At 52.1% G+C, this 22501-nt stretch overlaps 7 protein-coding genes across 7 annotated transcripts; 2 read left to right on the top strand and 5 right to left on the bottom strand.

Moving 5' to 3' along the window:
* Positions 1 to 98: 98 nt before the first annotated feature.
* AYO21_00144 (hypothetical protein) lies at positions 99 to 1179 on the bottom strand (the record flags this gene model as incomplete). Its single annotated transcript, XM_022650134.1, has 2 exons — positions 99 to 885; positions 938 to 1179. 2 exons carry the CDS (start codon positions 1177 to 1179, stop codon positions 99 to 101), a joined length of 1029 nt encoding a protein of 342 aa, XP_022517460.1.
* A 1908-nt stretch (positions 1180 to 3087) lies between these two features.
* On the top strand, positions 3088 to 4836 carry AYO21_00145 (hypothetical protein; the record flags this gene model as incomplete). Its single annotated transcript, XM_022650135.1, has 1 exon — positions 3088 to 4836. One exon carries the CDS (start codon positions 3088 to 3090, stop codon positions 4834 to 4836), a length of 1749 nt encoding a protein of 582 aa, XP_022517461.1.
* An 808-nt stretch (positions 4837 to 5644) lies between these two features.
* Positions 5645 to 6416, bottom strand: AYO21_00146 (hypothetical protein; the record flags this gene model as incomplete). The annotated part of the gene is made up of 2 exons (XM_022650136.1): positions 5645 to 5929; positions 6045 to 6416. 2 exons carry the CDS (start codon positions 6414 to 6416, stop codon positions 5645 to 5647), a joined length of 657 nt encoding a protein of 218 aa, XP_022517462.1.
* A 405-nt stretch (positions 6417 to 6821) lies between these two features.
* On the bottom strand, positions 6822 to 9346 carry AYO21_00147 (hypothetical protein; the record flags this gene model as incomplete). Its single annotated transcript, XM_022650137.1, has 6 exons — positions 6822 to 7498; positions 7562 to 7860; positions 7986 to 8137; positions 8190 to 8895; positions 8956 to 9062; positions 9125 to 9346. The coding sequence occupies 6 exons, from the start codon at positions 9344 to 9346 to the stop codon at positions 6822 to 6824; spliced, it is 2163 nt and encodes a 720-aa protein (XP_022517463.1).
* Positions 9347 to 9832: 486 nt separating this feature from the next.
* On the bottom strand, positions 9833 to 11804 carry AYO21_00148 (hypothetical protein; the record flags this gene model as incomplete). The annotated part of the gene is made up of 10 exons (XM_022650138.1): positions 9833 to 9993; positions 10048 to 10134; positions 10187 to 10207; positions 10259 to 10335; positions 10384 to 10682; positions 10738 to 11042; positions 11097 to 11345; positions 11453 to 11537; positions 11591 to 11658; positions 11711 to 11804. 10 exons carry the CDS (start codon positions 11802 to 11804, stop codon positions 9833 to 9835), a joined length of 1446 nt encoding a protein of 481 aa, XP_022517464.1.
* A 642-nt stretch (positions 11805 to 12446) lies between these two features.
* Positions 12447 to 12995, top strand: AYO21_00149 (hypothetical protein; the record flags this gene model as incomplete). Its single annotated transcript, XM_022650139.1, has 1 exon — positions 12447 to 12995. The coding sequence occupies one exon, from the start codon at positions 12447 to 12449 to the stop codon at positions 12993 to 12995; it is 549 nt and encodes a 182-aa protein (XP_022517465.1).
* Positions 12996 to 14049: 1054 nt separating this feature from the next.
* Positions 14050 to 21598, bottom strand: AYO21_00150 (hypothetical protein; the record flags this gene model as incomplete). The annotated part of the gene is made up of 2 exons (XM_022650140.1): positions 14050 to 15561; positions 16943 to 21598. 2 exons carry the CDS (start codon positions 21596 to 21598, stop codon positions 14050 to 14052), a joined length of 6168 nt encoding a protein of 2055 aa, XP_022517466.1.
* Between the last annotated feature and the right edge of the window lie 903 nt (positions 21599 to 22501).

Here is a 22501-nt window from a genome sequence, read left to right on the forward strand (position 1 = left end):
GATTCCATGTCATCACGCCCGTGGTTTCACATCCCATGCCAAAAAGCTCCATATAGTTCAATAGCGGTTCATTGAATGTTCCTCGACTACTCGAGGACTCACTTCTTCGATGTCTTTGGTGGAGGAGGGAAATATAGCTGCGGTGCGGCTGGCTCCTGAGGACTAAAGCCAATTTCAGGAGACTTGCCGTTCGCCCTCTCCGAGTCGGTGCCTACTCGTTGAACGAATCCCGGACTCATTGGGCTTCTCGGCAAGTCAGGGCTCTGAATCGCAAAGGATGGAGATGTAGCGCGGGGCGCATTCGGCGAGCTGAAATGATTCCGCAAGGGGAGGTCTTTCGTTCCACCTAGAGTGTTGAATGCAAGTGTTCGCGGAGTCATAGGGTTCATTCGACCATTCATGAAGCCTGGGGTATCAGGCACAGGGTGTGTCTGTACAGTCTGACCGGTCTCATCGTCCTGGTAGGTTTCAAATTTCGCCCATCGTTCAGCCTTGAGCCGGGCATTCTCGGAATATTCCTCGCGCTGTTGCTTGCTGGGAAAACACGAATAAACGGCAAATCCGAAATAGGTGACGAAAATGCCTAGCATTGCGCAAGAGCATGCAAAGGCAGCTTTCGCCTGTGTACAGTACCCGACATTGTTCTTATTATGGGCCACGTTACAGGATTTGGTGATGTACCAAGGTGCACCGTGTTGAGGGTGGTCCGGGTCAGTGGTGTCACTGCTCGCTTGGTAGTTTACCGATACGGCGTATAAGACGAGAAGGCCGGTGTGAACAAGGACGGATAGAATCGGTGGGAACACATGAAGCATATACATGATCGATTTGACGAGCATGATGAACATGGAAAGGACAGTGATCGCAACATTATAATCGGTTATACTAGTACAAGAGGTCAGCCGTGAGTTTTCAATCTGCGACGGAAGACGCTCACAATTGCGACCAGACCTTGGGCGTGGAATAGGATCGATAGTTGGCAGCTGCATATAGCCCTGTCAATGGGCTCGAATTGAAGCCATTGTCTGCACCATCTTGCCAGAGCCTTGTTCGGTAAGTGTCTGGAGAGGCAATACCGAATAATGCCAGGAGAGCGATGGTCAATGGAATTTCAATGAGTATGAGGACATAGAACGGCCATTTGTTCGGCTTCCACCGCCGCGAAAGGAAGAATTTCATGCTGCTGGTATCGAGAGAATGCGTTCTCGTCTTGGTTGTCTGCGAAATCGCAAGTGATGGTGCGTTGCTCTGTCGATAAAATGGAATTTGTCTATTGAGAATGTCGCCTGTTCAACCTGGGTATCGCCGTTGTAGGACGTCGAGTCTTTCTGCACCCTGCGCGAGGACACAAGACTCTGGGCTCATAGGCATGGCATGAGGAGAGAAAAGGACACAGAGAATGCGCCGGTCTCATAAAAGGCGGCCATGGAAAGGTGGGAGGTGCTTACATGGCAGCACCAGATGCAGGCGCTTACAGGCCGAGATGGCGAATGAGCGTCGCCGAGCCATATCAAGGGTGCACCAATAGGCGGGGTGTGAAGAACGAGCAGCGGTGACTGGGAATGCAGCACACCCGAACGATTGGTTGGAGCCGAGGTGATTGAACCTGCTAAGCATCGAATCGCTGAGCTTAGGGGAGAGGTGCCCCTCTCAGAGCTACGGGATTCGGGGTGTTGGGTTGGGTGGTTGGACCCTAACGGGCAGATCCAGGTTCCAGCGGGTGCCTGTCCCCTCTTTTCGTCCAGGCCACCCATTCTGTGACTGCCGTGCCTTCAGGGTCCCAGTGTGATGACTGACCGACCATCACCTGCCTTTGCGCAGCGAAGCACCAAAGGTACAAGTAACTTTCACAATTGAACCCCCCGGAAACGCTGCCGATCTTCTTAACCGCTTCATGTCCAACACAGAACCGATAATAATGAGTTTACTCCGTTACTTTGATACCAGAGAGTATCCTCCTAGGGGTCACTGAGCTCTCTGAGAAAACACACCCCAGCAAAGACCTCCCCGCGCGAGTGATGGATAACTCGGCTGTGATATGCCCTCACCTTATCACGCACTTCTCCAAACTGGTGGGCGAGGCTGCAGCCTCGTGGGTCGGAAAATTTGTTCTCCGGATTTTACCGGTCTCCATGTCACGTGATACACTCTATTTTAAGTTTCCCCCTTTTCAAAATTTCATGGCCTCATCCATCTGGCTAATTTTCTGTCGATCTCTCACTCTCGCCTTCAAAATACGTTCTTTGTTCATGCACGAAGGCGTCAACTGTATGAGTAGAGTATCAGAATGTTTCCATCCACGTCCAATGACGACATGACGCGAGTCATCACATCAAAGGTTGTCAAGCGAACACTTTCCACTGGACTGCACCCTTGGAATAAGGCTTCGACCCTTTTTCGCGATCGGCAAGTCGGAAATGTGGATTGATTGATTGTGCTCCAGTATCCAGAGCGTTACTGGTCGTTCTGGAGCCACAGGCTCGGAATGTCACTCGGGGCCCCATTTGGATCCCAGCCTGGTGTTTGATCTTGTTTCGTCTCCTTTCCCTTTTGGGCATCCCGAAACACCTCCTTCCTCTGTGCCACCCTCAACGCGCCCACAGCTCCCACCACTGCCACCGCTGCCTCCAGCCTTTTCCGTGAGAGGCGCCTTTCCTCTATCCACCGTTCTGATTCAAACTCTCGCATGTCTTTGTCCACGTTTCAGTCCCGTACCCTGCGCTGGCCGTTGAGAAACTTTCCTTCTCCCACATTCCCGTTATCCATCTTGCCAAAGTGTTCTTGGAGCAACTGACTCTTTCTTCTGTTCATATGGCATGAGCCCTCCTCTAGAGCGCACATCCAATTTCCCCTCCGTCGATGGCCTCACGCTAACCTTCTTCGCCCGATGATCTCTCAATTTACCAGGTACTGGCCCCATGCTATCCTGGGATAGTGCCGTTACGGAAAAGGAGCTTGCGACGACCACCCTTTGTACCGTACCAGCTGCACCTCATCGATCTTACCTTCGCTTCTCGCCGTCTTCTTTCGCGACGTGACTGCAGACGACCCTCAGTCCATCCTGCCTACCATTCAATACAAGGCAGGATGTTCCGACACGGGCAAGTCCTTCACAGACGAGAGCCGCAGAACTCAGATGCGCTCAGCACCCTGCCTTCTATTATACCGAATCCCACGTCGGGTCTTCCGCCGTCAATAGGTCTTGATCCGAGTTCTGTCACTCCAAATCCAGCCGTCACAGCTCCCATTGTGACGGCTGAGGCAGTATCTGGACTCACCACCATCACCGAAACACAAACCCTACAGCAGAGCCTTACTGGTCAAGGCATCGAAACCACCTTTACCACCGAACGAACCAGGACTATCACCAACACAGCCGAGTATGCCTCTCTCACTTCAGCGGCTGCGGCTGCAGCCTCCTCGACAGTTTCGCGGTCCTCTTCGACAACGACTGCCGCGGCCACGAGCAGTGCTGCTGCCCAAAAGTCTAGTTCCAACCTCGGTACTCTGATCCCGGCAATTGTTGTCCCGATAGTGGTGGTATTGTTGGCGTCGTTGGGTGTATTTTGGTTTTTCATGAGACGGAGGCATCGGAGAGACCTACATATTGAACCAGAGTTTGTGATGACGGGCAAGGGCGAGAAGTTGAGCAGCCGTTCAAGCAGCAGGTCAACCACATCTATTCCCAAGACACTCGAGAAAAAGTCTCCGGCGGTCGCTCAGAAAGAACTCCCGTCTTCAACCTCGCCACCGACTCCTATGTCTGAATGGCCGTCAGCGCAGATTGGTGTCGCTCGGCCGCTGACCCCGCAAGAATCGAACTCTGCTGGAAAGGACCGACTTTTTGATCAACCGAGATCTCTGACAGCAAACTCTCCCTATAGAAATATGCGGAGCCCGGTCACATCAGGGCGGCCATCGACATCTGGACGAGGAGCCCAGCCACCTTCAAGCCGGGACCAAGGGTCGAGTAGGAGCAGAAGTAACAGCACGCCGGGCCAGCGAGGTCAACCACCAACCTCACGGTCAGGCCCTAGTCCAATCCCTAGGACTGGCCCGAGCCCAGTCTTGCGAAGCGGACCGAGTCCCGTACCTCAACGGCTAAACCCTGCCGAATCTCCACGACCAGGACCACCGTCAGCTTTCCGTTTGCGTGATCCTTCTCCAACTATGAACTTGAGCAACCGAGCACAGGCACCATCGCGGCTTGAGGCTCCGCCGCCGGGCGCTTTCAACGGTGCGTCGTCCATATCACAATACTCACCTATTGTGAAAGATACGCCCGTGATTGCGAAAACACCCACCAACAAACGACCACCGCCACCCATCAAGACTGCCAATCTTGGAGTAAAAGGACTCAAGTCACCCTCTTCACCTCCTGGCCATGGCTTGACAGAGGAAAATCTCCGTATCGCGCGATTGGCCAACTCGTCTCGCCTGGGTCGTACTCCTGGAGACCTCACTCCATCACCCAAGTTGCCTCCCCCGGCTACTCGTTCACAATTGATACCTCGAGAAAGTCCAAAGGAGCAACAAGATCGCTTCTTTGGTGGGAGTGTGAACAATCTAGCGATACATCATCCTCAGAGAGCATCGGTTCATTACGAAGGTTCTCGAGCCAGCATCGTGTCGGATGCTGACGACTATGAGGATATCGAGGCCAAATCGGATGTCAGTAGTCTCAATGAATTTGAACGCTTCGACTTTGGCACCGACGTAAATGGTGGCAGGGGAAGTGCTGGTGGAGGCTCCCTGACATTCTTTGCGGCCCAAAATAGTCCGGCAAGTGACAGAGGAAGCGCCTTTGGCAACGCTGGAACTCACGAGCGTTGGTGATGAATATTGAGCTGCAAGAAACTCAAGATTGCTGATCGACACTCGGTTTTGCGGTCTCGCATTTATTTTGTCCCTTTTTACTAGTCATCTCATGACATTGACGATCGCTTGTGTACTGCATGTTGTCCCCCCCTTTTTTTTTATTTACCCCTGCATTTTGTTCATGCTCGCTGTCAAAAAGCAAGGAAATTTTTATGCTTTGTGAGAAAGAGCATGCGAATGATACCCCATATCAGACCAGCTTCGATGGCGAACTGGGAATCGAATTGTGAGAATAGCTATTGCATATCTGGAGACATGGAATCGAGGAAGGCGTCCCGAACAAGATAATTTATTCGATAAACAAAAGCCCTGGAAGAAGAAGAAGAAGACGCGAGGAGACGAGAGAAGACGAAATGGACGAGGGGGGACTAAGGACAGAGGACGGAGGACTGAAGCTCGTGGAGCTGAAACTCGGGCGAGAAGCAAGGAAGCAAGGAAGGGAGACAAGTGTGAGACGGCCTCGATATATATAATTCAGTTGCCGAGTTCTTAGTCTGCGTCGCCGCTGCTTCTAGAATGAGGGCAGGACGAGAGAGAGACGGATCTCAATCCATTTTTACATCATGTCATAACATAACATAAAACTGGTTCCGGAAATACAAAGTAAAAGTCTCGTGTGGTTGGTTTGTTCACAATCATGAATATCAACGTCTTTTACCTGACCAGGTCCAGGTCCGAATCCAGATCCAGGTCGACGCATATTCATTCATGTTCATAATCTCCATTTTCAGTAGGTGATGTAGATTGAGGAGACCTGACTGCCCTCTCAATCCGCCGCGCCAGGCTCATTCAACCCCAACGAGTCGCCACTCGTCCAGTTGACGTCCAGGAACAGGTACGAGATCTTCCACTCGGCGAATCCCTGCTTTTCCTGCCCTTGGCCCTGTTCTTGGCCATGCTGAGCCCTCTGAAAACTCCAGTAGTAGTACCCGCCTTCCTGAAAGACCTTGCCGATGTCGTCGCTGTCGGTGCCGCAGACGGCGTGAAGCGCGGAGCGGGCGTGCGCTGTGTTGTCGGATGTGAAGGAGATGGTGATGTTGGAGGACGAGTGCTAGGCATGAGGGCGGCCTTGTTAGAACTGGTCGAGGGACTTGACACAGGTGCGAAACCGCGTGTTCGACTAGATGTGTAACAAAATGAAGAAAGATGTGTCGCACTCGACTCACCAGCATCCGATGGAACCTCGTCTCCGCGTTCATCGCCCACTGGGCTAGTCCGTCCTTACCCTTGTGGCTGCCAAACGGATAGGCGACGTCGCAATCGTCCGTGAACAGGTCGGCCCATTTGTGCGCGGCGTCATGGTCGACCATGCACGCATCAAGGACATAGGCGTACTCGTTGAGGAGGTTGGTTATTTGCTGGTGTTCGTACAGATATCTCACCCTGTCCTCGGTTGTCTGCGGGCTCGCCAGCGGCGAAATGCTTTTTGAGGCATGGCTCTTGATCCCATTTTTCGAGCCGTTAGTATGCGGTGCTGGCTCTGAGTAGGAGTAGCATAGCGGATGGTCCACTGCCAGTAATGCTGCCCTGGGAGACATTCTTTGATCGTCGCATATATCTTTCTGTGTCTTCTGGCCAATATTCACGATCCTAAAACCTCGTGTCTTTCAAGAATGAGATATCTTTTGGAGTCGATGTGCACAGCTAGATTGTCTTGATTGGCTGCAGCGAGACCTGCCTCGATGGCTAGGAGGGATCATAGAAGAAACGTTGGCGCGGGGTCTTGCATTAAACTTGCTTGCACACTTGGGGCTTCCCCATATTGCGGAGTGAGCTGCTCCACGCATTCCAGTTGGTGGAAGCAATAGACTTCCCAGTCAGTCCAGAGATTTGTGCAAACGGATTCCCCACCGGCAAAAGGTGCCACGGGGTCTCTTCCGGTCTGGAACTCCAGGAAAAATGACAAAGTGGTTGCAGTGCGCCAGACTGCACCTCGAATGCTGCTATCCTGCCTCGGGAGATCCATAGAAATAAAACCCTTCACCTTCAGGACTCCAGTGCGCGTTGGCATGATTACCTGGGTGGTCACCTTGTGGTGGGGCATCCGAAAAGGCCATCTCGAAATTGAAACGGGGAATATCAAATGTTGGAACGTCGAATCCCGGGACAAAATTCAATATTCGATCCGGTGACTCGAGGTCGGGAACAGCGAAGCCAGCATGGATGTCGGTCGACGTACTTGGTGTGTCGCTTGAGACATACCCGGTGGCTACCTTTTTCAATAGCCGATGGATCTTCTCAGACGCCACACGAGCAAATGGTAAAGCTTCCTGGTGTCTGGTGAAAAATACCGCAGCAGACTCGATGTTGTCATTGATCTTGCTCCGATCCGGTATCGTGGCCGCGAGAAGATCATGAGTGGATTCGCTCCTCACGTACAGCAGAAGCGTAAGAGTCGCATTCCAGAGGTAACCCATTGTATGAAACAGGGCTGCTTGGAGGGTACCAGAGCTTCCGGCGTTGATAGAAGTGGTCGTAATGTTGATCAGCGACATGGCCATTTCGATGCACTTCGCCGCTGCCACGACTGATTCATCACTCACTTTCATCTGCTTCTCTCGTTTCTGTACGACCAGGTTGAGGAATGCCCGGTATAGGAGGATTCTAAGATTCAGGTAGCCTAATACAACAACGATGAGATTCAATAACACCTGGTCTGAGCTGGGGGAAGTCAAGTACATACGCAGTCGGATAACCAGGCCATGCGGTTCCTTGGACCATGTGGAATCATGGTACCAGCTGTCATACCAAGCGCAGATGGCACCATCAGCTGCACGAAGAGCCGCTGCTCGTTCACTGACTCCAGAGTGTTTGAAAGCGAGCGAGTAAACTTGTTCATATGCGTCCCATGCTAAATAGGAAAACTGTCGCATCCGCTCCAGATATTGGAGATCAATCGGCGAGGTATCCAAGGGAAACGGTCTTACGTCAACCTCTCGTGGTTGGATACCACAAGGACGGCCAGATAGTGTGGCGAGTTCCCTGCTGAAAGATCAGCAAAGCTAGAGCCTTAGAGAGATGGTGAACAAACGTTTCATATATGAACAGGCACCTATTCCCGCCTTAGTGCAAATCTCAGGCAGGCCGAAGCATAACATCAAACTCACCACCAGGTTGCGCACCATCCGTTAGTATCAAGAACGTGAGCGTCAAGTGGCATGAGCTCTCGGTGAAGACCGATAGCGTAACCGACTCTTACCGAAGTTCCTAGCATCGCATATGCTTCGTGGAGTCTCTGTTGATTAAAGAGCCAGACAAACTGGTCGTGGTCTTAGCATTCGATGAGCCCACAGCACCCGGAAATTACTCACGGCAAGAAACATGGAGTTTACTGCAGACATGTCACCACCAGAAAAAGGAACGTCGGCAAAGGTGGATTTAGCTAAATTGAAGCAAGTCTCCCCATGCTGTGAGGCAAGAGCATCGTTTCGGACTCGATCATCTGGATCAACAGTGCTGCATTGATGACCGTGGGCTAGAACCATGTACAAGACGGCAGCCCAGAGCTCATACCCTTTTCCTTCTGTAGGTAGGCCTTCCCAAAAGTTTCGATACCGTTCCATGAAAGTGGTGCGGTTGAGGATGGGATATAGACGATGGGCTGTTTGAAAGTAGCGGTTCACATAATCGTCCGCGACGGACCTTGGAGGCAGCGAAGACCCTACAACCTTCGCGAACCTAAGATTGGCAGCATTCTCGAGCCACAAACTAGCTCTGTTTAGTGGTGACTCCATCCGAGAAGTAGACGGTTGGTCTTCCGATTCATCTGTTGCCTCCACGGCACTGATGATGGCATTGGAGGAAGAGCCGCCGTAGAACTCGGGATTTCTTGAGATTGTCAGATAGTTTACACCTCGAAGCAGTTGGGCCATATCGTCTTCGCTCCGACTCGTTTCGGTCGCGGTCCCATATATCTGATCGGAATAGCGAGGAGGGCTCAGACCTGGCTCGTTTAGGCTCTGTCCGGTCGTGTAGCCTTCGTAGATCCGTAAGCGTTCTTCAAGCTGCGCAATTCTCCTGAGACACGCGGACTACTGTCAGCTTGCAGAGTCGCATCAAGAGACAGCAAGAGCTCACTTCATCGCTTTTGCCAGAGTGAGTTTCTCCGGGGCACGAGCGTCACCTCCATATTGGCAGGGGAGGGAGTTTTCCTGACAGGTTTTGCACGGGCTGGCTCCATTGCACTGTTTTGAACTAAAGTCAAACCTCTTCCCTCAAACATCACAGATCTGGGGTAAGCACGTACTTTTCGGCGCAGCGCTCGGCAATTCGAACACGCCTGTTCAGTTTTGGTTCTTTTGACACTGGGTTGTGGGGGTGCAAGTGGTGTAGGGAGGCCCAGAGCCGATTCGTGTTCTCTTTTGCGGTCAGGGGCGATCTCTCTGAACTGCATCATGGCATCGTCGCGGACAGGTTGATTGGACTCTGGCTGGACGGAGTTGGTGGGATGGTGAGTCGACGACGACATGGTGGTGGAAGTTGGTGTGGAGTGAGGAAGGATGAGCATCAAGTGTCGCCTGCGTCCAGTCCAGTCCAGTCTAGCGTCATGCACCCCACAAAATGCCAAATGCCAAACATTCGTCTTCTTCCCTCCTCTTCACCTCAGCATAGACATGCCCTCCCATCCTTATGACATCTGCTCTCTCATGACCACGGAAACACACACGGAAAGTGATCACCTCAGAAATCTACCCCGGACCGTTTCTGCGGCTCATTCTGGATCTGGGAGGAGGTGATTGGCCACGCAATTTACGGTCGTTCAGACAGGGGAAATGGGACGGCAAGCTCCTCCATCCTCCACTGAGGTGTCTAACATTAGTTTTCAGGTCCCCCTCTAGGAAGATACAAGTCTAAGGATGACGCTAAGTCCATGACTGTGCAGCTGGATGACTCAAGGATGTAACGCTTGGAGTCTGCACAGGCCGCTACTGTCCCTCAACTCTACCTCCTCGGTCTACGCAGCATCAATTGAAGTAACATCAACATGTTTGCTCTCCAAATGGCGCACATGCTCCGCCTTTTCTGCGAGGGCATCCGTCACAGCATGATCTTTCACGAAAACCGTGTCAATCTCCTCAAGGGTTAAACCACGAGTCTCGGGATACAGGAACCAGACTAAGTTTCTGTCAGCACATCCGTCGAGGAGAGGAAAACGCTGACGGCTCTTACCGATGGGCAATTGAAGGAAGGTGAAGATTATGAATACGATGTATAATCGCCAGTGAATGTTGGCAATGCCAATCGGGCCCACCTTGACTGCAAGCCTCAGTTAGCGATTGACATTTCGATGGGCAAGGCCAGGACTCACCGATGATAAAAGTAAAGGTCCCTAAGTCGAACAAGTGTCAGCATTGATAAGCCACGTGGCTGTCTCACTCACAGTTTGCAAAGGCGTTCAAGGCATTCCCGATATGCCTGTACCTCACCGGGACAAGTTCAGGGCCAAGGCACCACGGACTGTTATACGTCAGCTGGTATCCAGAGTATCGACAAGTGCGCACTCACGTCGGCAGCCAACTCCAACCGAAAGCCACACAGATCAAGCACGTCGCTCCGAAAGCCACCCAGAGTTGTGCTGTTCCTCCATTCTTGACCATGGGCGTGTAAATACAATACCCGATTAGGATTGGAATTGTTCCGGAAACAAGCAGCTTCTTCCGTCCAACGCGCTCGATAAGAGCAATGCCAAACAGTGAACCCACCCAGAAGCTGATAGATGCAACGCCGCCCAAGACCAGAGAAAGATTGGCAGATATCCCCAGTTGCAAGAAGACAGTGCTGGAATAATAGATGACAATATTGACCTGGGTGCACGTTTCAGCAATTTGCGGTCTGACTTTGAGAGGTGGTGTAACATACACCGGGCAGTTGTTGGATCATCTGAATGATGAAGACCAACGCCATCCGCTGAGGGATCTTCTGACCAGATCGATCGTAGAAGATGGTTTTCAGACTGTATTCACCGAAGTGATCTTCCAAAGCAATTGCGGCGAGAATTTCACTGCGTTCAGCTTGAATCACTTCATGTTCGATAGGAAGACCCTTCAAGGCTGACATGACTAGATCTGCCTCTCCATTTCGGTTCTTCGAATACAGCCATCGTGGACTTTCTGGGAGCCAGAAGAGACCGAAAATGGTGGGAATGGCAAACGCGGCTTGGAAAGCTGCAAGAAAATATTCAGTATCACTCGACGCAACGATAGAATTGTCCATCATACCAACTGGAAAGCGCCACACCACCTGCCCAGTGAGGTGAAAGAAGCCGTAATTCATCCAGTATGCAATCACAATGCCAAATGCTGCAATTGACAACTGAGTTGCGACCAACTGCCCTCGATGTTTGGCTTTGGACGTCTCGGAGACCCATGTTGGCACTGTCCCAGTGTTCATTCCATTCCCGATGCCAGAGACGATTCTCCCGACAATGAGTTGAGCCACACTGTATGACGAGGCCTGAAGGACAGCGCCTTGAACAGGAGTCAGTTCTGGCATTTCCACTGTCGACCTTTTTACTTGCCGATCACCATTATGACCATCCCAACTCCGATTGTACGCTTTCGACCGAGAGACGAACCCCAAATTGCAGCGACAAGACATCCGACCATGCACCCGACATCGTATATGGAAACAACGGTGGAGATGGTGTCGGCATCGGTCGCCTTTGTAGGCTGGTCAGCACCATGTTCTGGGAAGAGTCAAAGGAGATGCCCACCGAGATGCTAACGGCTTCGAGGAAATAAGGAGTAGAGATGATACTCCCCATGATCCCTTGGTCATAGCCTAGAGAAAACCAGGATCAGTGTTTTCCTTTGTTCTCAATGGTTGGTCCTACCAAACAAAAGAAAGGCGCTGGCGGAGCACAGGCTGATAGCCCACGAAAGGGCGGAGCCTTCGAGGCCCAGGAATGGCTTGCCGTGTCGAGACATGGTATCTGGGTGAGTTCAATCGTGTTGAACTTCGTGTCCTGCTTTGCCAGAGTCGGTGGACACGAGTCTCAACATATTATATGCAATTCGACAGCATATTCCATATGGACTGTGGGATGGACTGTGGAGTTACAAACCCGCCGAGGCACGTCGCAGGGAACGGACACGTCCATCCACGCATCCCCATTGGACACTCATCATGCCTCCACGTATCCCTATTGGACGGGAATCTCAACCCCACAAAGTTCTGCGGCCTCGTGGGGACGCCAGGGCATTAATGCGGAGTCGGTAGTTCCTCGAGGCAGACTGCAGCAGCTTCCTCGGACGCGTTCGATACCCTATTTAAGGGTGAAGCATGGTCCTCGAGGGATATGTCCAAAGCCAGTGCAAACACAGGAATGAGCTGCCCAATCGGACATCAGGGAAAATTCATAGCATTTTCCCTCAGACCTTCGGAAGACTACAGGAGTCTCTGGGTTTGAAGAGACAGAACTCGATCCGAAAGTTATCCACCTTCTTCGACCACAAACTGTCGGATCATAAAAATTATTGTCGGTACTACAAAGACTGACGTGCTGTCAATCGACACGAGATCCACGAGCCTCCCTGTACACACCACAGCGACCGCCGTCCACTCTCCCAATGGCCGATACAGAGAAGATAGTCGCCGAACTGGCGTCGTTGCAGAAGACAGTGTCATCTCTCCAAAAGTCGCTGTCAGAGACACAAGACATCCAGGCGGTCCAATGGCTGCTCAACCACTACACGGCACTGCACGACGACGCGTGTTTCGACCTCGAGAAGCGACAGGAATGGGAGAACCTATTCTGCGAAGACGGCGTGGCAGTTTATCCCTACGGCCAACACGTCGGCCGCGCGGGCAAGGGGACGTGGGCGTTTGGCGGCGTGAGCTACTTTGAGCGGTGCCAGCTCCTGTCGTCCAACTTTGACATTGAGTTCTCCCCGAACCGCCGCCGCGCGTACGTGCGCACCAACTGCATCGCGCAGTGGATGAAGAAGAGGGACGTCTACGACGACCACTTTGACGAGGGCGGCTTCTACAACTGGGTCCTCAGAAAGGACACCGACGGCCAGTGGAGGATCGAGCGCGTCCATCTGACCATCACCTGGACGACGGGCGAGGATCCCACGGGCGTAGGGCCCAAGACCAAGAGGGCCGCCAAGCTGTAGGGGTGGCAGGAGAGAGACTACATGTTCGGTTATTCAGTGAGGTGGGTGATTACAAAGGGGAAGGGGGAGGTGGAAGGTGGAAGAGACGAATCTGTCTCGAGGTTTTTATACATATCTTTGTCTTTATCTTTGTCTTTATCCTCGCCCTCATGCGCTTAATAGAGGACTAGTCAATGCTGAAGACGAGATGATCTCAACATAAATGTCAGTAATCCTGGAGAATTGCGCTTGTCTCACGTCTCACGTTTCATGTCCACACAAGCTTCCTGTGTATGTATGTATGTGGGTAGACAAGCCAAAGAATAAGCAAGAGACGCACAGAGTATAGTATAGAGTATAGTATGTAGCACATAGTACATAGTATATAATTAGTATACTCGACATGGCCCTTTCGGGATCTAAGTGTCCACAACCTACACAGGAAGACAGGTAAACAAGCACACAGGCAGACAAGATCGCGGGATACTTGGTCGTACGAGGTAGTTGGAATACAGAATACAAATCAAGTCAAGTCAAGTCAACCATGAGCATGGAAACCGAACCGCAGGCACTTGTTATGGTGACGTGTTTGCCTTTGTTAGTTATTGCCTTGTTGCCATGGTGTTTGTGTCTATCTATCGGATCTACCTAACCATCCGACCATCTAAACCCCTTGTATCCATATCCAGCCATCCAAGACCATCTTGTCACAGATCGATTCATAGATTCCACCATCTCCCTATCATCCACCACCACCTATCCAACTCATCCCTCCTCCCCTCTCCCTCTCCGCGTCCAACAATCTGAAGTCTTGCCTTTGCCCTTTCTCCAAATGTTGATTTGTGTTTTGTGTTTTGAATTTTCATAAAAAAGTAGTTCATTCATCCATCCATCATTTCCGTCGTTAAGAAGATCAATTCGGGCAGAGAAAGGTTTGGTTTTTTTTTTCCCCTTCTATTCTTTTTTCTTTTCGCTTGCATGCTTGCGTGCTCGCTTGGTCGCTTCGCACCAACTAGAGCCGAGATGGGATGATGGTTTCATATCCCTCTCTTACAACTCTTACAACTCTCACTCTTCACTCTTCACTTCCCGGACCAGCCGCCGCAGCACCGTGTCTGAACAGGTGGCGGTGTATGTCGCGGCGCCCGTGCCGAGTCAAGTGGCGCTTGGCGTGTGCCTCATTGAGGAAAGGCAGCATTTCCGCCGACGAGGACAAGATGCCAGGCTCCGGACCTGCCTCGCGCCGGCTCTTCTTGTCCCCTTCCCAGCTCTGGAAGTCCTCGTAGCCTAGGGCGCTGACGGTCGTACATGTGACGGAGGCAGGGGCGGCGGCGTTGTTCTTCTCGTTGTTGTCCGAAGACCCGGCCGGAGGGGTAGGGGTGGTGGCGGGTGGCGAGGCAGCGGACTCTTGAGCTTCGCTGACGGTGCCGTCCGACGAGACCACAGCGACAACTGGTGGTCCAACTGTCATGGAAGAGACTTGCCCGTCGAACGATGCCACAGACGACGCCGCCGCCCCTGACGCTGTAGTTGGCACAGCCACAAAGTTTGCCGCTGTGGCTTCATAAGTGCCGAACGTCTTGGTATGGCGGCCATTACCACCACGACTGAAACCCGTGGTAGGAGCTGAGTAGAAGCTCGTTTGGGTAGGGCCGACGGGCGGCGGTCCTGGCGGTCCACCAGGAATGCTGACAGAGGCAGTGGGCGCATGCGACGAGAACGATGGGAATGGCGCAGTGGCGTTGGGACCCTGGCTACCGCTGCCCTGGAAGACCTTGAGAGAGTTGACGGTCCAGAACGCATCTTGGAACGCCGATGGGTTGTTTTGGACGTAGCTCTCGCAGGTCGACGCTTTAGATTTGCACACGGGGTCAGAATCCCATACATTGCCAGCCCAGTCGCCGCAAAAGGTCGTGTCAAAGACGATCTGCTGGTTGTTGAAGAACTCGTCGATGTTGCAGCTTCCGCCAAACGAAGCCAGAGGTTGCCCCCAGTTGCCCGGGTCGGGTGACCCTGAGGATATGTCTGAGGGGATGGCTGAGCGCGAAAAGAACCAGATGCTGATGGCAGACGAGGTCCATTCCGTGGCGTATACGCCGCCTTCAGCATCATTGAATCCTGTTCCGTAGGTGGCGTCGTTGGGAGTCGAGATTGAGCAGCCCGCATTGGTTGCTTGGCCCGCAGCCTTGATATCGCAGTTGGACGTGGCTACCGAGCCTGAAAACATGCCGTTGTTAGAAATGCTACACCCAGCGTTGGTGTGTAGGGTCATAGCATTGGAAGTTTGCAAGTTGACACCCTCGATAATGTCGATTTCTCCTGCATTCGGCCAGTTGGGTCCGACAGTCCAAAAGGCAGGCCAAGCACCACAGACTCCACCTGGCATATGGGAAAGGTCGAGGATAATGAGACCGTGGTTGTAAGATTTTTTGCTTGTCAGGCGGACGCTTTGACGGCCGGAACCAGACGCAACATTTGTATGGTCAACACCCATATAGACGGCGCCGCTGTCAGTGTTTATGAGGCCGCCACGCTGTGCAGTGTTCTGGTCCACATATTGCACATACCCATTTGTCGGATCCGGGTCCTGATAGTTTGGTCAGCACGCAATGTAGAGTAGCGAACAGGGGAGCCGAGCTCTACCGTGAAAAAATCAAACATGGAAAAGAATTGATCTACGCTGTAGTCATCCTCCAGCACATATCCCGCTGTGCTCAAGGAGATGAGTCCCGCCAGGGTGACCAGAACAGAAGAAGCCAACATATTTGCTTAGATTTCAAAAAAAAAAAAAGATCGACAGAAAGGAACGACAAACTGCAAGACGCAAGTTCAAATGAGAAAGGAGTGGACGCAAAAAATGCTGGCTCTGGAAAAAGAAATGGAAGAATGACCTGTCCACGGGAGTGAGTACGGACCAGGTCCAACGGTAAAATCGTCGAGATATGTATACCAAGAAGGGTCCATGGCTGTGTAGAGAAAGGGGTGAATCATGGTCCAGATCCATCCTCGGCGTCTGTGTAAAGGCGGGGCCAAACGAAGTATCCATCTGAGGAGGTAGGTACGTGTCCGGGCTTGTCATGTACGGCTGACGTGCAGAACAGCAATAGGCTTCACGGATTGGACCTGTGAAGCCTGAAAGCGCTGTCGAGAAGTAAGGGGTAATCCATATACGCTCATGTGAACGTGGATCGGCGGGTCACCAAGTACCAAGCGAGGAAAGCCGAACTATAATTGACAACATCGCACACGACCCTCATCCTGCAAGATTCGAGATATTCCAGGCGGGCCCAAAAAGACAGCAGTGCCCTGCTCAATGCCTGTAGAGGAGCTGATTAAGGAGAGAAGAGGCTTCCTTCCTTCATCGAGCTGGCAGGCAGGTGAACATCCATCAACCTGGGAGAGGATGAGAGGATCGAGAATTGAGATGGCGGGAATGGGGCTTGAAACGATGGCGCCAGGCGAACTCGTCTCTTTGACTCCGCATGTTTGAAACTCGGTAGGGACGGATAAGCCTGATAACTTTAAAAAGGGCCAAAGGGCCATTAGGCCAAAGCGTTGGATCTGGGTGCCTTGGTCTTGGAAGTGGATTGTCATGGGGGCTGGTAAAAGGGAGGAACTGAAGAAAGGCAAAAAGGGAGAAAGTCGAGAATCCCAGGGGCAGGTGAGGTTGAAGCTGTTGACCAATAAGAGTCCGGATTGGACCATATCACGTGTCAGGCTGGACCCAATTGGGCCACTTCGAAACATTCCTTGTCTCAGCGCCCGACGCCGCGCCCAGAAAGGCTCCACCATACCAAGAGCCATACCAAGGAAAAAGGAGAGTGACACAGAGAGGAGAGAGTAAGTTCTTCGGAAGGACATGGGAAACATAGCATTATGCATACATATCTTTCTCGGGATATTGATTGTACTGTATCTACCGAGTGCTGAATGCAAATAGATCAAAACTATACACAGGCCGGACACACTAATTGAGGAACACCATCTTCCATCCGTGGTTGTCCCAAGCATTTCTGGTGGTACAGATGGCGGCATGAAAACGCCACAATCGGTCCGAGCTCCTCAGCCGGATCAGTGCCTGCACCGCCACCCTCAGATTCCAAGGGCTCCTGCGAGCTAACACCGACAGTGGCTTTCCCCTTCCCTCGATTCTCATCGTCCTCGACTACAGATTCATTGTCCTGGGTGCGGCGTCGGCGGAGGAGCCTGCCTTCTTCTCTTTTCTGCCATTGCTCCCAAACTCTTTCGCCGACACCGGGACCCCAGATGCGTCGTCGACACACTTCGCATACCTGCCCTCGAGGCCTCCAACCGCGTTGTCGAAGACCAGCGACTTCGTCCAAGCGTACAAACACATCCTTGTCGAGCATCGAGTTCGAGAGACCCAGAAGTGATTCCTCATAGGCATAGGCGGAAAAGATGGAGCTGATGACATTCCGCAGTTCTGACAAAGACGGGCTCGCTTCGGCAGCATGAGAGAGGAATGCACGTAGAATGCGTAGGAACATCATATCTCGGCCGGAAGCACCGTCTCGCATCGACGTAGTACTGGTCAGGAGTGCAGTGAAGACCTGCTGAATAGTTGTGCGTAGGGCTTGCGTGATTTCGAGACCTGTTGGGTCTTCGTGTGTCGGTTCATTCACCGGAGCATGGATAGAGACATCGCGGGCGATCGACACCACACTCAGAATTAGTTCAAGCCAGAGGTTTTCTTGAAAAGATAGCGCACGGTTTGCACTGGCAGATCTTCTCGGTGATTTGGCAACCGCCAGTGACTTGGGCGCATTCTTCATCTGTCCCTGACACAACCAGATGCCCACGCGGGTGTACTTTTCTAGCGACTCGAGAACATTCGTGGCCGGGTGGATGACGGATGAATCGTCTTCCTGGTCAACCAGATCTGACTTTAAGCTCTTCAGGGTCGAGCCCAAGAGAGCCAAGTGTCGTGTCAAACGATCCATCGCATCCTTCACCTGGCCCTGGCGAACCTGCAGGATCACCACAGCGTCGATGATGCCATTGTCCTCGATCGTTGGAAGGACCTCCGCGAGTCGGATATCTCCTTCCTTTATATTCTCCACATAATCTCTCACGTGTGAAGGGTCGAATTGACATAGGAGGCGAACATAGAGTTCCATGATCTCATGGTCATAGTTCCGACGCGAGCTCAGGTGTTCTTCGGGTTCCAGAAGCGTTCTCAGGTACTCAAACTGTTCAGAGAGATCATCGGCCATTGTTTGCAGGAAAACGTGGTGCAGGTCCGGCGCCACCTCATCGATGGTAGAGGCACACCTTTGGACATCGATGTTGATCAGGTCAAGCGCGTGTTTCTGAATGACATCTCTGACCTCTCGACGCTGGCGTTGTGTTAGGGGTGATTCTAAGCGGAGACATTCGACAATCGAGGCAAACACGCCCACTCGGTCTTGACTGTCCACGAAGAAAGTCGAAATCATATCAGCGTACTGACGTTCTTGCTTGAAGACAGACTTAAGCACGCGGTAGAATCTGGCTTCTCGGAGTAATGGAACAAAGTCGAGGACGTTGGGTGGCTGGTACACGGAAAGGAGGTATTCGATGCTCAACTCGGCATCTTCTTGCATGTCATCTTCCGGGTATTGACACAACCGAATAAAAATCTCTTGCAAGACTGTGCCCGAGAGCACCAAGTATTGAGGATATTTGGCCAGGTTGCGCGCGATGAACATGTCCAGATAAATCGTGTCATCAGAGTCGAAACCCGATGACATTACCTCCAGCAATATGCGAACGACGTATTGGCGGGTATAGGTACGAGTTGCTGCTGCCTGTTTTAGACTGAGACTATTGAGCACGTCGTCGTCACCCAAGTTGAGATAGCTGTCTTCAAACGCCTCATTCAAAGCGGCAATGAAACTTGCGGTGTCGAAATGGAGCACCCGAGACAGGTTCTCAAAAGAGACTGTGGGGTTCAAGAAGGAATTGCTCCTCCTTTGAGCCACGCCATTTGCCCCTGAACCCCCGGAAAAGAAGTAGTCGTAGACCTGACCTTTGGCAAGCACGGAGGCTTCTTCGCCTAGCATATTCCCGGTGGGATACACGCGACCTGTGAGGATGAAGGACATGTAGGGGAAGATTTTCTGGGCAATATTGTACCTATCGACCATGTTGACAACTTGCTGGCGTTGGCGCGGAGGGTCCTCATTGTTTGTCAGCTCGAGTAGCAGCATCAAGGGTGTCGTAAAGTCCTGGAGGGCCATTGTCCAGACGTAGATGTAGGCGTCATATAGGGCATATTGCTTGCATAGGGTTGTCACTTGATCAATATCCATTGTCGAAGTGTCCAGCATGCAGATGATCTCCTCCAGCACCGATGGAGTATGTGTTTGTACAAAGTGGTTGATCAGAGTCTTCAGAGCAGGAGGAGGCACAGAGGAGATGGTTTGATCGAGGATGTATGGTTCAAGGACATCCACAAACAGATGTCCCTGCTCGTGCTCCTCATACCAAGAAAACACTTCTTCGAAAAGGAAGTCCTCGTCTTCCATGACAAGACATGCCTTGATACAAGCGTCTGCAAGCTCGGCCATCTGTGGCTTTTCGATCTGATCACTCCCAGCTTGTTGGTTCTTACCAAAGGCGTACTTCAAGGAGGCGCTCATCATCTCGACAAGCTTCTCCTTAACGACTCCTGCTCGAACATTGTCTTCCTCGGGCAGGCCGATGGTGGCCCTTTCCCCTTCGCCTTGGTAATATTTGGTAGCAAGCCGGATGGCACCGATGAAATCACCGACATTTATCATGGCTAACAATCGATCAGCCCAATTGGTAAGGACGCCAGTCCAAACATCATTGAAGCCAAGCAAGAACAGCCTGCCTTTATACGCTCGGAAGCTCATGTGAAACGCATCTGCAACCACACCGTGCATGGATGTATCTTCTTCATCAAGCTGTTCAATGATGGCTCGTAGCTGCTGCGAGTAGAGATCTGCATGATAGATGTTCTTCTTCAATAGGTCAAAGGCTTCTGTTACGTGCATGGTAAGATCCTCGATGATGAGGAGCTGCTGCGTTATGGTCAAGACAGCCAGCACCGACCTATTTAACCACTGAACAGCCACAATTGCTTCGTCCGCTTGGTAGCGGCTTCGAGCTAAGAATTGCAGGTCGGGAGGTTTGTTCTTTTCGGTATCGTCATCTCCCTGAGTCCCATGAACTTCCAGGACCGTGAGGATGTTAGACCAGGCATAAACAAGTTTGGTCTTTGAAGTTTCAGAGTCTTGGGACTTGAGCTTGATGGCTGGAAACCATGCCAATGCCGCGGTCATGGCACTGTGCGCTGCGACCTCTTTGGGCCGAGCAGCTTTATGTTGGGTCTGTGCAACGGGTGTAGTTGAGACAATGACAAGCAAATATGGTGTCAGCATTGCCACGAGACCCAGACTATCGGTCCTTTGCTCTATATTCCCCAATGGCAATGGTGAAAATGCCAGCACAGAGCTTTTCTTCAAGGGCTTCGATGATCGTGAGACAAGCTCGGGGTACCGCCCAAGGATTCGAGTAGTGCGGACAACGCGGCCAACTGCTCCCATTCCACGTGTTGCTAGGTGGGAGAATGCCATACCTTTATCATCGGCGGAGACGAGCGCAGTATGCCGGTAGCCCAGAAACCCGATGTGCAGCACGGCGCTGTCTGATATATGACCGTCACCCTTTCGAGCTTGAGGCTGAGAGGCTTCAATTGGCTGGATATGTAAAAAGGGTCTAGAAGGTCTGGCAAGTTCCCAGGTAAAGATGTGGCCTGTTTCGTGTCCAACGGCGATAGTAGTATGGTCAGCAGATATTGCAAGCGCCGTTACAGCGCCACTCTCAGCGGCTTTCGTCCCGCTTCCGATGATTGCTTTGTGGTTTTGATGGTGATCAAAGACGAGAACAATCCCCTTGGATGTCCCCAGCACCAACTGATCTGCCACCGCCAGACAGATTGGGCTTCCAAAATTTCTCTTCCCAATCTCCGAGAATGCTTGCCCGGTGATCTTTCTGAACTTGCTCCATCTGATCACGTCCCACGGATTTATGGTATCGTCCGGCTCGGAAGGAGTGTGCAGTCCATGACTGGCAGCAGAGGCGTGACGGGAATGGGCGTTGAGGAGTGCGGGTGAGCTCGAGCGCAGAGGTGAGAGTTGCGAGCTTGAAAGCCGAGACTGAAATCGAATGTCAAAAGGACGGTGGATAGTCGAGGGGCTGCCTCTGCGGCCGGGACTGCGGACTGAGCCCGCATCACTTCGAGGGGAGGAAAGCACCGAGTCTTGTACAGAAGGTGTATCGTCGGGAATCGAAGTCGAGTCGTCAATGCTCAGGAGATTCGTCGCCTCATCGAAGGGAGGGATATTGTCCGTCCCATTTGTTCCCGGCCCATTTGACGCACCCTCTCCGTCGATTTGACCACTTTCACCATTTTCATCCTCCAGCACTGCATCAAGTGTCTCAGTCGCGCCCTCCGCCGGCTCGTGTGGTTCGGCCGGGACTATGTCTGGCACATCATGGTCGTCTTGCGCTCCTGACTCTTGACCATTCTCATCCTCAGGCACCCCATGATCCTCGTCGCGCAGGAAGCTCTCGCCCTCATTCAGGGTCGAGTTCATCGGCGTATCGTTGACACAATCATAGCTTCGTGGGCATCGTCACCACTGGACCGAGTCTCCTCCAATCTTTTTTTCCCACTGTCGAAGCACAGGATATTCGGCAGGCAGAAACGAAGCGACGGTTGCGACTCTCAATGGTGATGGAATAGTCGGATCAAAGGTATTCTCTACAGGAGAGAAGGGAGATTAGGAAAGTAGCTACAGCGGACCATAAAGCAGACGAAAGCAGACGAGGAGCAAAAGGATCGAAACACTGCCGACGAGACGAGTGCTATACCGTGGACGAGTTGGATGGATTACAGCAACCACAATGTGTTACGACGCTTGGAGACACGCCCATGTGGATGGGGAATAATTCGCGTTTTCGGGTCAAATGCTGCGCCGTATGTGTTTATTACGGAGAATCATAGAGCGGGTAAAGTGCGCCGAAGCCTTGGGCTGCCAGGCTGCATCCACAAGTCATTGCCGCAGGATGCACTTGTATAGGTATCTGCACTCGTACTTGTAGTGATCTACCAGTACTCGGTATACCTACATAGCTCTCCGTGTTGGTCCAGGCGGCATACCCTTTTATCAGCAGCATATCCGATTCCTGCCGACAAATAAGCGAAGGAGGGTGGTGGTCGCCATGGACTCGGCGAAAAGGCCCTTCACAACGAGGAATTTTCACCAACCCGCAGCCTAGCGTTCGCCGACTCCGCAAACTTCCTCGGCATCTTTCTGTGAATTTCCAGCCTCTCCAGCGGCGGCGAATTTCATATGTCAGCCCCAGAAAATCCCACCCGCTACCACGACCTCCATCATCCATCATCTCGTCACCCTCGGCCGTAACCACCACATCTCTACCTCGCCTCATCCCCCGTCGACAAACCCTTTTCTACCATCCTATCCTCACACCACGAC

Source organism: Fonsecaea monophora (assembly GCF_001642475.1).
Source record: "Fonsecaea monophora strain CBS 269.37 chromosome Unknown Scaff1, whole genome shotgun sequence".
NCBI lineage: Eukaryota > Fungi > Ascomycota > Eurotiomycetes > Chaetothyriales > Herpotrichiellaceae > Fonsecaea > Fonsecaea monophora.